The sequence below is a fragment of the Carlito syrichta genome, unplaced genomic scaffold (genome assembly GCF_000164805.1).
Source record: "Carlito syrichta isolate Samal-C Ts95f unplaced genomic scaffold, Tarsius_syrichta-2.0.1 Scaffold316427, whole genome shotgun sequence".
NCBI lineage: Eukaryota > Metazoa > Chordata > Mammalia > Primates > Tarsiidae > Carlito > Carlito syrichta.
The window spans coordinates 1,053,361-1,066,927 of record NW_007260523.1 but is presented as its reverse complement, the minus strand read 5'-3'; the positions used below and the strand labels follow the sequence as shown (position 1 = coordinate 1,066,927).

At 45.5% G+C, this 13,567-nt stretch overlaps 1 protein-coding gene across 1 annotated transcript in view; it reads right to left on the bottom strand.

The window, feature by feature from the left end:
* LAMC2 (laminin subunit gamma 2) overlaps nt 1-13,567 on the bottom strand; it is a 65,766-nt gene that overhangs the window by 19,939 nt on the left and 32,260 nt on the right. Inside the window, exons 4-10 of the mRNA XM_008074414.2 lie at nt 12,689-12,787; nt 9,532-9,668; nt 7,980-8,102; nt 6,049-6,238; nt 2,213-2,325; nt 976-1,194; nt 219-401 (exon numbers count right to left, since the gene is read on the bottom strand). Of these exons, the coding sequence (XP_008072605.1) occupies nt 219-401; nt 976-1,194; nt 2,213-2,325; nt 6,049-6,238; nt 7,980-8,102; nt 9,532-9,668; nt 12,689-12,787 (1,064 nt within the window). The remainder of the gene's footprint in view (nt 1-218; nt 402-975; nt 1,195-2,212; nt 2,326-6,048; nt 6,239-7,979; nt 8,103-9,531; nt 9,669-12,688; nt 12,788-13,567) is intronic.

Below are 13,567 nucleotides of genomic sequence, written 5' to 3'. Positions count from 1 at the left end.
CAGGCTGGTCTTGAAATCCTGGCCTCAAGTGATCCTCCTGCTTTGGCCTCCTGAGTGGCTGGGATTATAGGAGTGAACCACTATGCCTGGCATAATGAGCACATTTAGGTGAACCCCAAGTAATTATAATTTCCCAGAAATTTCTTGGAATAGAAGTGATTTAAACAAATTTACAGCATTAGGAGGAAACAGGTGGCGGAGCAGGCCCTTGGTCTTACCAGTGACCCCGGGGGGGCAGTTATTGCACACCACCTCTTCTGTCTCGGGCATCACCGAGCAGCTGAATCCATTATGACAGGGGCATGGCTTGCAGCTGCGGGGGTCATGAGGATCATTGTAGAAGCCAATAGGGCAGTCGGCACACTCAATGTCAGGATTCTCGTCCCCCGAGTAACAGTCTCCTGGCAGGCAGAAGAATGGAGGAATCGAGAAATGGGCAGGACCAGACAACACGCTTTCTTCAACGTGGGTGAGGAGGTGTGGGGGGCAGAGCACAGAAAGCCAAAGCCTTCCCTTCTGAAGCATTCCCCAGAGTGTCAGGGCACTGGCATTCTCCTGCCCTAGGACCAAATCTGAACATGGCCGAGCCCCAGTTCACTCTGCATACCAAGTAGACACACACTTCCTTGACAGTCCATGACTTAACACTGTTCCCCGTCCTCCATGACCTGACCCCATCTGTTGGCACATTCATTTAGACCTGGGCCTGCCCTTGATCTCCCCACACAATTCCTGCAACTCGACACCAGCTCCTTTGCCCAGCACTGAACCGTGATGACCATTTCCGGTAACCCAGCACCTTTCGCACAACCTCTCGGAGTTTCCATAATGAAAGGGATTGAGTGTAACAGGCACCATGTCCATCTTCCCCGACTCCAGCCCTACCCTCCTTAATCCTTTCCCATCTCTGAAGTGAGTTCAAGCACAGTCTCTCTGGAGACCCCAGCCACCTGGCCCAGGTGTTATTTCACTCACCTGTGTCTGGGTCACAGATCCCTCCCCCTTGGCAGTTACATGGAATACAGGTGCCAAAAGGCCCCAGTCTGGCGGAATCTCTTTTGTAGCCGGAAGCACAATCCTGGCAGAACTGCCCCTTGTATCCAGCTGGACACACGCATTGTTCAACCCAGGGTGCTGGGGCTCCAGAGACGGGGCGGGCTGAAATCAGGGTCACATTGTCAATGTACCCAGTACCTGCAACAGAAAGAATGGGTTAGAAGTAGCAAGTGATAATGTCTGAAGATCTGAAGTCAGACCTCTCTTGGGATTTTACTTTTTCTTTCTTTCTTTTTTCTTTTCTTCTTTCTTTCTTCTTTTCTTTTTTTTTTTTTTGGAGGGGGCGTTATTTTTCTAACTCCTTAGACAGACAAGTGGTGTTCATACATCCTGCCATGTAGAGAGGGAGGGTTATCTAGCATCGTGACTGAGCACATAAACTCTGGAGTCAGAAAACTCAGCTGAAATCCTGTCCCTACCCTCATGAGCTGGGTGAGTCGGACAAGTCACACAACCTCTCCAGGGCTGTGTTTCCTCAACTTTAGAAGAGGAGTAGCAGTGGTATGTACCTCTCAAGTTTGTTGTAAAAATTAAATGAGACGGTGCATGTATTATAATGTGCCTGGCATGTAGTAAAGGGTCCATCAATTGCTAGTAAACACTTTTCCTATTTCCTGTGTTTGTTGTTGCACCAATGGCATGGAAATGGTACATGCCAACCGTGCTTCCTTTTTATGTGAGTACTGAAAAGTTTAAGGAAATCTCATTAAATAATTCCATTTGGGATTAGGAGAGTCCAATATGTAAAGTTCAATAAAGGGAATTAACAGAATGCATGGTGAAGTCCAAACACGGTAGCATCGAGTATAATCCCAAACAGAAAAGCTACTCAAGGAACAAAGAGGACTACTTTGTAGGTGTCATTTCCTAGCTAAAATGATCTTCCTCAAATAATCAGCCTTTATCTAAATTCAGAGACTCTTTCAGCAAGATAGCATCATTGGTGCTATTCTTCATTGGTGCTGAGCTCTTTTTAGAGAACTATTCTTTTTTAAAAAACTTCAGAAAAGGAAAAATGTATACTCAATCAAAAACTCTAAGTCAAAACCATCAAGTAGTTTATCTACTTGTTCAGAGACTGTCCCCACCTTAGAAAGCAGAAACAAATTAAACTAAAATCTAGGAAGAGAGAAATTCATCTCTCTTAGTCACTTACTGTATTCTCCATATGTTGCTCGGATCCGGAGGGCTGTGAGGTTCCGCAGTAACCTTCGATATTCAAAATAACTCAATTGGGGGCTCCAATTACTGCTTGGTTGTTCATTTAACCTGCATAATTTACAATCAGAAACTTTAAAAATTGGACTCATATTCCTATCTGTCACAAATTATCCCCAAGAATGGGAACAGCCAAGCCCCTTCAGAATTCTGCTTAGAGAGGGACACATGACTGGTAGCCACCTCCTTGGAGGCATGAACTTGGAGCTTCTTCACTCCATGGGGAGGGCAAACACCACAGGAGGTGATGAAGGGCATCCCGTGCGGGAAGTCCAACCCCAGGGGCCGTGTCACCTGAAGCAATGTTGGTCCCAAGTTCTCAGTCACCACTTTCTATTCTTGCTCACCCAAAACCTAGTATTAGAAACACTTCTGAGTGCCAGAAGCCCTAATTCTCTAGGGCTACCATTCATTTTTAGTTTTGCTTTTTATTTATTTATTTTCAAGTCAGAGTCTTACTCTGTCACCCAGGCTGGAGTGCAGGGCCACGCTCACGGCCGCCACAGCATACACCTGCTGGGCTCAGGAGATCTTCCTCCTCAGTCTTTATTTATTTTTTTAATTTAAAAGAAAAGAGGTTTATTTGGCTCACAGTTCTGCAGACTGTACAAGAAGCATGGTGTTAGCATTTGCTTCTGGTAAGGGCCTCAGGAAGCCTTTACTCATGGTAGAAGGAAAGGGAGGCAGCATGTCACGTGGTGAGAGAGGGAGGAAGAGCTAGGCTCTTTAAACAAGCAGCTCTTGTGCAAACCAATAGAGTGAGAACTTACTGCCACTACCTCCTCAGCCTTTCAAGTAGCTGTATCTACAGGTGTGTACCACCACGCCCAGCTAATTTTTTGTTTTTTTGTAGAGAGGAGGTCTCGCCAAGTTGACCAGGCTGGTCTTGAACCCCTGGGCTCAGACAATCCTCTCACCTCGGCCTCCCAAAGTGCTGGGATTACAAGCATGAGACACCATGCCCAGCTCTTTTGCTTTTTAAACCACTTATGTGTTATCTGAACACATTTTTCTTTTTTCAAAAATCAACCTCCACATTTTTCCTTGTCCACATTTAATACTTCTTAATTTGGCATCATGGTGCTACATTGAATCGTATCAATAGACCCTGTGCTATTCTTTACAATTTTGTTTTGTTTCTTACTGAAATGTCCTTTCCAGAAACAACCTTATCCCTTTCATTTCATTCCCTGATTTGTTAAAATTGAGTGCACTTGATTTGGGCGAGAAACTGTGTCAAGCTGGAGGACACATAGACAACCAGGAAGAGGTGCTTAGGGTCCAACCAGGGAAGTCGGGTGGGTGAAGAAATAGTTAAACACAATGTAGCAAATGCTATTGTGAATGCATGTGCAGAATGCCACAGAAAACACACAAGGCTACTGTAACTTCACCTGGGATTCTAAGAAGGTTAATACAGAGGAAGAATATGAATCTCAAAGAGTAGGTTCATCGCCGGGCTCGGTGGCTCAGCCTGTAATCCTGTGCTGAGGTGAGTGGATTGCCTGAGCCCGCGGGTTCAAGAGCCTGGGCAACTTGGCGAGACCTCATCTCTACAATAAATCAAAAATCAGCCGGGCGTGGTAGCGCGCGCCTGTAGTTCCAGCTACTTGGAAGGCTGAGGTGGAAGGATCGCCGGAGCCCAGTAGGTCAAGGCTGTGGTGGCCGGGAGCGGCCGCTGCACTCCAATCTGGGTGACAGAGTGAGACTCCAACTCAAAAAAAAAAAAACGAGTAGGTTCATTAAGCCGAGGAGGTGAGAATGGACATCAGGGCAGGAGAGCTCACTGTGTGCATTATTATAAGTAAGGAGAGAGCACACCTCATCAACAAGAGTACCTGCATAATGAGCATTTATATAACTAACCCTGAATTGTACCCCACATCTTTAAAATAAAAAAATTTAAAAAAAAAAGAACAAGTACTCTCGGTTATTTAATATACACCTTGTGTGTGTGCTGTGGGTTTTCTTTTCCCTATGTCCATGACCTCTGCCCTGGGTTAGGCACCGCCACAACCCTCACCTGAGTCGCTGTGAATATGTTCTAATGGTCCAGTTAAGGACCCTGCCCAAAATATCTTGCACATGGTCCCTGCATCTGCACCCAACCTTCACACCTCAAGAAGTGACACTTCTCAAGAATCTCTCAATGGCGCTCCACCATCTTTTCACCATTGACGAGATCTAAACTTCTTGACATAACATACAGGTCCACCATGATGGGTCTTTTTCCAACTTTTGCAAACTTATCTGCCCAGTTCCCCTATACATGCTGTGTGCCAGCTATAAATATGGCTTGCCGGGTCCCCCCTATACAAGGGAGGGGCCCCAAAAAATCAGAGTTGTTTTTGAAGGGCAGGTCCTTTGTAATATAGGCATCCCACGCTAGGTGAGTGTTCTAGGAACCCATCGACATCAATGTACCAGGTAGCATTGTTGTGAGAGGCTGTGTTCAGCTTCAGTAAATTTTGAGGGGGAGATTCTTTCCGTGTGTTTGCCCATTTCATGATGGGTGATTTACGCGTGCACCTGCCCACACCACACTGAGTGTTCAGCAGTTTTTGACCAAAAATAGCGTGATCCTTGTACCCCACCCTCTCTGTTCATCCAGTCTCACTCTGAGAGACTTATTTTTGTTTCCTTGGATGAAAAAACTCCTCAAAGGGAAACGTTTTGCCGATGTGGAAGAAGTGAAACAAACAAAAAACAGCAGAAGCACTAAAAGGCATCAAAAGTGCCAAGTTCAAAAACTGTTTTGAGTTGTGGAAAAACGTCTCCATAGGTGTATTACATCAAACAGAATACTTTGAAGGTGAATGAAATTTAAACATAAGAATAAATACACTTTTTTAAATAAATAAATTCCAGGGTTTGTTTTTTTGGCTCTCCCTCATATCGTTACATGCCCAGGTCATCTTCCTCTGACTTTTCTCCCTGGAAAAGCCCTGGGGCCCTTTCACATTGCCTCCCCCGTGAGGCTTTTTCTGACTCCTCCAGGCAGAATCAGGTGCCTTCCAAGACCCCATGAACAGGCACCACCATGAAAGCAAAGATCCTATTGCATAATGTTTACTTTTTGACGTGTTATGTATTCTACCAGACGCAGGCTCTTGGGGAGCAAAGACCATGGTCCATCTTTATTTCCCAGCCTCCAATGCAGAACACTCAGTAGGCACAGCCCACTTCCTGACCTCTCTGCACCCACCACTCAGAATCCCCATTCTACAGGGAGCCATGCGATCCCTACACACACACACACACACACACACACACACACACACACGGCCGTCCGTGACTTCACTCCCACCTGTCTCTCTGACCTCACCTCTCCCTGCACTCTACTCTCACCCTTCATGCTCCACTCATGCTCAACCACTTGGAATTTTCTAAATGCATAAAACCCCCTCAAGCATTATGTTTCCTCTGCCTTATTAACTTTCACCCTCCCTAGAGAGCTGCTCTTTGCATCTGTCATGTCTTTCTGGGAAGCTTTCCTTGCTCACCCCAGTGTGGGTCAGTCATGCTGCCAGTGTATGCCCAAGACACCTGTGTCCATCTTGTCCAGTTGACAAACTGCACTGTTAATGATCTACTTCCTTTTCTCTTCCATCAGCCTGTCAGCTGCTTGAGGGAAGTGATTGTATCCTGTCTCAACACATAGCCACGACTGGTAGGTAAAAGGGACTCAGAAAAGCAGATTGAATGAATGAACAAAGGAATCGAGTGTCAATCCCAGTTTGCTCTCTCTGACCAACTTGTGGTCTCTGTTTTTACCTGAATGTGTATGTCTTGGTGATCCCACAGGGGAGTGTCTTGCCAAGCGGCATCAAAGGAGCTGTGATCCGAAGACCAGCGCCTTCCAGGATCACATCGTGGGCAGATGGGTGCCTGCCTCCTCTGTCCACACGGTAGTCAAAAGACAGGCTTTGCCCATAGCTCACCTGTTGATTCCCAAGAAATTTGGCTGTGAAACAGAGTTTTAAAAGACTGAGATCAGTTTTGAAACTGGAGAGACAAGCACATGCACAAGTTTTATTAATGTCGGCAATTTCTGTTAGAATCCTATGTCACCCTGCCCCAATGAGAATTAGAAAATGCCAGGAGAGTCAGCATTTGACACTGGGTGTGCCATGCTACTTTTTTTTTTTTTTTGAGTAGAGTCTCACTCTGTTGCCCAGACTCAAGTGCAGTGGCACAGTCTCAGCCTCAACCACCTGGGCTGAGTGTCAGAATTCTCATTAGAGCTTTTCTACCTAGGCACATATCACTGGCTAATAAATATTATATTTTTAGTGAACAAATGTTTGAAACTTTAAGAAATGCTTTTTTTGTTTTTGTTTTTGTTTTTGTTTTTGTTTTTGTTTTTGAGTTAGAGTCTCACTCTGTTGCCCAGACTCAAGTGCAGTGGCACAATCTCAGCCTCAACCTCTGGGCTGAGGCAATTCTTCCACTTCAGCCTACTAAGTTGCTGGGACTATAGGCACATGCCACTGTGCCAGGCTAGTTTTTTAATTTTTTGTGGAGACAGGGTCTCACTATGTTGCCTAGGCAGGTCTCAAACTCCTGGGCTCAAGCAGTCTTCCTAGCTTGGCCTCCCAAAATGCTGGAATTGCAGGTGTGAGCCACTCCATCCAGCCCCATGTCACTTTTGACTTTAAAGGAGGGTTAGTTACTGAAATGCTAAAAGAGCCTCATCACAGGACAATTCCATCTATTAGATGATTCACACCACGACCCTTAGGACTGTTAGGTAAAGAACCTAGGTCTATCAGCAATAGTGCCACTTGTGGGTCGGGCTCGGTAGCTCAGCCTGCACTTTGGAGGCCGAGGCAAGTGAATTGCCTGAGCCTGCGGGTTCAAGACCAGCCTGGGCAACTTGGCAAGACCTTGTCTCTACAATAAGAAAAAAAAAAAATTAACTGGGCATGGTAGCGTGCACCTGTTGTTCTGGCTACTTGGAAGACTAAGGTGGAAGGATCACCAGAGCCCAGCAAGTCGACGCTGGGGTGGCCATGAGTGTGCCACTGAACTCCAGTCTGGGCAACAGAGTGAGACTTCAACTAAAAAAAAAAATAATAATAATGCCACTTGTTATATAATGCCATATAGTTTACAAAATGTTTTCACAGACAGAATCACACTAGATGACAATAATTCTTGGAGCTAGGCATTAGTATTCCCATTTAATAGTGGAGAAAACTGAAGTTCAGAGGTGTTAAGAGAACAACTTGCCCAAGAATGATGTATTAGCTAGGTTTATGAACTGGTGTCAGAATTCTCATTAGAGCTTTTCTACCTGGGCACATACCACTGGCTAATAAATATATATATATATATTTTTAGTGAACAAATGTTTGAAACTTTAAGAAATGCTTTGATTTTGCTATTCCATCTGCTTCTCAAGAGACCCATATATTTGTCCACAGTCCTTGATTTCTTGCCTTGGTGGGAAACCTAGAAACTTCCCATTTGATTAAAGTAGGCACCTCAGCCAGGGTCTGACCTCCAGGATACTTCCCTCTCCTGCTCTACTGGGCCATGTCTTATGACTATCAAATTGGGCTTAAGCCCTACTATCTGCTGAAGAGCTGCTGCCCTGAGCATTGAGGCACTGAGTGATAAGGTTTTCACATTTTCTAGCTCTATATTTTCATCCTGACTTTCTATCAAGTTGGCTTCTATAAGAAAAATTACCCCTCACATACCAGGAGCCACAAAATAGACAGGGTCCGATCGTCGGGCTGAACTAAACACGTCTCGATGGCGCTGTGACCACTGGAGCTTTGCAGGAGACCCATTTCTTTGGACAGCCTTCCAGCCATCAACATCTGGAAATAAATACAATTAAAGCCAGTCTGCATTCGAGACAAACCCTCACCATCTATTGTGTTAAACAAGGCAAAAATAAAAAGTCCTAGTGGTGAGTAGCACACAGGGTTTTCTGAGTTTTTCCACATTCATAGATGGTTCTCAGAATCCCCGTGTGCCCTCTGCCTGGGTCTCTGCCTCACCCACTCTCACCCACAGCTGCTCTGACTTCTCAGCATTGAATCTGACTCTTGTGATGAGAGAGCAGGTTTTCATCTCTCTGGAATCTGCATCTTTTTTTTTTGAGTTGAGGTCTCATTCTGTCCCCAGACTGGAGTGCAGTGATACGATCACAGTTCACTGCAGCCTTAGCCTCCTGAGTTCAGGCAATTCATCCGCCTCAGCCTCCTGAGTAGCAGAGACTACAGGTGCACCACCACATCCAACTAGTTATTTTTTTATTTTTTGTAGAGACGAGGTCTCGCTTTGTGGTGGAGGCTGGTCTCAAACTCCTGGACTCAAGCAATCCTCTCAGCTTGATCTCCCAAAGTGCTGGGATTACAGGCATGAGCCATTGAGCTGTAATCTGCATTTTCCCTGTATTTATATAAACAGAGTCTGGCCTTAATGAGGTGAGCAGGCATGGGAAACTATTCAAAGGGAAACTCAGATCTAAAGCTGAACTAATATCAATGTTCAATATTTTTATAGTGCTCTGTAGCCTGGTAACTAATTTTACATAAATTAACTCATTTAATGTATGTGAAAACAGCATTATTAGTGTGCATAAATCCCAGGGAGATTCTCATAATCTCCCCAATCCAAATGACACTTTCTTGTGGTTTTGAAATAGATGGGGATGAGAAATGCAGAGAGATACAAATCAGTCTCTTTTTATTCTTTTAAGTTATTCACATGCTAGTATGAGTGAACTGTTTAGCTATAGCTTTTTCAGGAAATTAGAGTATGCCTTATTGCCTTGACAAAATAATGTGCACTAAACACTATGAGAATTGCTAAAGATGACTTGAAAATCCATCCTGTGAATGAGGAGGGGGCTGTCTGTAAGTACAATGTCCTGTATCACATTAAAAACAAAAACCTAAGCGCGGTGGCTCACGCCTGCAATCCCAGCACTTTGGGAGGCTAAGGCGGGACGATCTCTTGAGCCCAGGAGTTCAAGACTAGCCCAGGCAACATAGCAAGACCCCGTCTCTACAAAAAACACAACAACAACAAAAATTAGCCAAGGATGGTGGCACATGCCTATAAATCCCAGCTACTCAAGAGGCTGAAGTGGGAAGATCACTTCAGCCCAGGAGTTCGAGGCTGTAGTGAGCTATGATCACGCCGCTGCACTCCAGCCTGAGCAATATAGTAAGACCTTGTCTCTACAAAAACAAACAAACAAACAAACAAACAAACCCCTGAACAACGCAAGACTTTTACCTTGCTGGAAAGAGGAGGTGATCTTATGGACGCTGTAGTCTGCAGAGCTGTGGCAACTGGCTGAATGCCCGTAGCAGAAACACTGGGTACAGCCCTCAGGGTTTCCCCCATCCAGATGATAGTAACCTGGTCGACACCTGCAGTGGCATGTTAGAAATCAGGGTGGTATTATAGGTTATTTCATAGTCCACATAGGGAGGATGGTGACTGATTCTGCCTCTTTCTACCTTGTCTCCCACGCGGCCCTGTTCAATCCCAGAGGAAAGAAATACCATATCTCACATAGCATCTCTACTCCTGGACGATCACAGCCCTCAACTGAGCGAGCAAGAAGAACATTCGCTCTCTCTCTCCCTCTGACAGAACACAGTCAGGCTCTTCTTGGTGGTCTGGAAACCTAGTGACCGGCCCCTCCTCAGTGAGGCACTGGAGTGGAGGTCAGATGCAGGACAGGGAGGGGTAGCCCACGGGTATGCAGAGATGCCCTGTCCTGGAGCATCTATTTAACGGGGACGAAGGAATAGGAGGTGGGGGGACTGGAAAAGGCAAGGCTCATGTCCCCACACCACACGGCTGTACTGACCATCCTTACCCCTCGTACCCGGGCTCTGGCCCACACAGGAAAAGGGCAGGTGAGGACTAAGAGAAAGGATGGCTGGACACATCCTTCAAAAGCCAATGTGGGCCTGCGTTCCACCTCTGCTCCCAGCTTGAGCCTTCCAGTGGCTTCTAGAAGGACCGTGTCTGCCAGGCAAATCTCAGGTGTTGGGGTCACAGAGAAGAGAGCTGGGGAAGCCAGGGGTGGGGGAGACTTGTTTTTCCTCTGTTCAAGTTAACGACATCCTTCCACATGAATTAATGATCATTTTCATGATCATGCTAGGTGCCCTAGGTGCCTTCTGTATGCTCTCTCACTTAATCCTCCCCTCAAGTCTGTGAGAGAAGAATTGTTCATTCTAACTTTATTAGATGAGGAGACCAAGGCCAGAGAAGTTAAGAAACTTGTCTAAGGACAGATTGCGGGTCAGTGGTTGAGACAAGATTCAGACTCATGTTCATCTGCCTCCAAACCACGTGGTCTAAGCCACCCCACCACATGCTCTGGGCATCTTCTTTGTACAATAGCTCAGAAAAACTGATTAGCTGTGAACAGCAGATGCTTCAGAGACTAGTTGTGAATAAACAAGCTTTGTTTTTTTCTAAGAACAAGAATATTTTAAAAATATATTATAGTTTCTATGGAGAGGAAACCTGCAGATTTAAAGATTTTTTTTTTTTTAAAAAGGAAGGAAAGAGGGGGAGGTGAGGGGACAAAAGATAAAAGTAAGGGAGGAAGGGAACCAGGCTAAACTAAATGATGGTGTTTAGAAATGCACGAGGGTCATACGTTATGAAGAAAGGCAAGAAAATGATTACCATAAGAGTCAGAATAGTGGTCACTCCTAGGGAGGAGGATGGGGTGTTGTCTTTGGGATAACACATTTTTAGTAGAGGTCTGTTTCTTATCCTTGGTGGTTATAACATTTCTTTTACGTGACTGTATTATATTTTGAAATTAAAAAGGCTTTCAGACCAGGTGCAGTGGCTCATGCCTATAATCCCAGCACTTTGGGAGGCCAAGGCCGGAGGATCACTTGAGCCCAGGAGTTCAAGACCAACCTAGGCAACATAGCCAAACCTCTTCTCTATTAAAAATTTTTTTAAATTAAAAGTAAAATAGAGCCGGGCTCGGTGTCTCAGCCTGTAATCCCACGCCTTTGGGAGGCTGAGGTGAGTGAATTGCCTGAGCCCGCGGGTTCGAGACCCGCCTGGGCAGTGAGACCTCATCTCTACAATAAATCAAAAAATCAGCTGGGTGTGGTGGCGCATGCCTGTAATTCCGGCTACTCGGAAGGCTGAGGCGGAAGGATCGCTGGAGCCCAGCAGGCCGAGGCTGCGGTGGCCGGGAGCGGCCACTGTACTCCAGTCTGGACGACAGAGTGAGACTCCAACTCAAAAAATAAAAAATAAAAAAAAAATAAAATAAAATAAAAAGGTTTTCAACAAGTGACTTTTCTCTTAACACGTCAGCTCTTTTTCCCTGTTCTCACCTCAGCAGCAAGGAACCCCTGAAAACACAGCTAGCAACGTGTTTGGCATTTCCTCTGCCCAGGTACAAGTGATTGGCAGAGTGCCAGAGGTCTGCTTTCTTGCTTTTAAGGAAATGAAGAAGCCTTTACCTCTGGGGCCAACCTCACGCCCTGTGTTCACAACCGTCTCGGGCGGAAAGAGTTTTAAGTCTGAGCAGTTGAACTCAAGGACAGCCCTGCACAGGCTGTTGAGGGTAGACGGCACCCCACGGTTCTTCCTGCCCAGCATGGCTCGACCCAGAAGGCTCTTACCTCGTCCCCCAGTTCATGTGTGTGCATGTAACCACCATCCCCTGCCTGGGGCGGTGCCTTTTCCATACACATATATGGCCATGTGCTGTGATATGCCCTCTTACAAGGATTTTCCCAACATGTTTAATTAGGTCAGGACTTTCCTGGGACCAGCCTGAGTCATATGATCTCATTATTGCACACCACCTTCCGCCGAGCACCTGGGATGCGGAGCCAGCTGGCAAGAAACATCTCTGGGGCCCTGTGCTTCTACCTAAATACAGCAAAGAGAAGAGGCCCAGAGCAGAATGTGGAGTCCAGTGAGATGTGGGGGCTCAGTTGTATTTTTTTAAAGTCTTGTTTTTATTTTTTATTTGAATCAGGGTCTCACTCTGTCGCCTAGGCTGGAGTGCAGTGACATGCTCACAGCTCATCACAGCCCCAACATCTGGGCTCAAGCAATTCTCTAGTCTTAGCCTCCAGAGTAGCTGGGACTACAGGCGTGCACCACCACACCTGCCTAATTACTAATTTTTTGTAGAGGTCTCACTATGTTGCCCAAACTGGTCTCGAGCTCCTGGACTCAAGCAATCCTCCTGCCTCAGCCTCCCAAAGTGTTAGGATTTCAGATGTGAGCCATCAAATGTGGCCAAAGTCCAGTTTTTAAAGACAGAGAGCAGGAAGAAGATCATTGACATTTGTTAAGTATCCCTTTTCCACAACTGCACTCAGAGGACTCATTTTCATACTAGTCACCAAGGGACTCTGCTGTCTATAGGGTCAGGGTCCATACAGACCTATCACAGCGTTCTCCGATGACAGCTGGCTTGCAGACACAGCGTCCTGTGTCACAGGGCCCTGCAATGCCAGCTGAGTCACAGTCACATTTGGAGTCTCTGAAAAACAACAAAAAGAAAATTAGAGGCATGTTTCTAAATACTCATGAGCAAACGACATGAAGCTGGGCATGTCCTTCTCCTTGGGGGCTTCTCCTAGTAACCACTGTCCATGCGGATCTCTCTCATCCCCCTGGGGACTCACTTGTCTATGCCAGGGTTGTTCAGAGTGTGCCCTGTGTGTGGCAGCCAGGCCATGAATTGTCTGCTACCCACCCTCAAAGGTGGGTTTACAGCAAATGTAAACCAAGTTTATAACACAGTTGTTTAGTTTACTTTGACTGACTGTTTGATTCAGTAGATAGATTTTTTTTTTTTAAGAGCTGGGATCTTGCTATGTTGTCCAAGCTGGTCTTGAACTCCTGGCCTCAAGAGATCATTCTACTTTCAGCTTCCCAAATTGGTGAGGTCACAGACATTAGTCACTGCACCCACCGTAGTTGACATTTTAAAAAAATTAACCTTTGTTTCTCTATTGTTTAACTCAATAATGTCTGTTTTTAATCATGATTGATTCCATCTACCTATTTTATTTTATTGAATTCAGTTCTTTCTTTTGGAAATACTGCTGTTGAGATATAATTCATATGCCATGCGATTCACTCATTTAAAGTGTACACTCCAATGGTTTTTAGTTGATTCTCAGAATAGCACAGTCATTACCACAATTTTTTATATATATTTTAAATTTTATTTTTTTTAGAATAGAGATGAGGTCTTGCTATGTTGCCCAGGTTGGTCTCAGACTCCTGTGCTCAAGCAGTCCTCCCATCTTGGCAT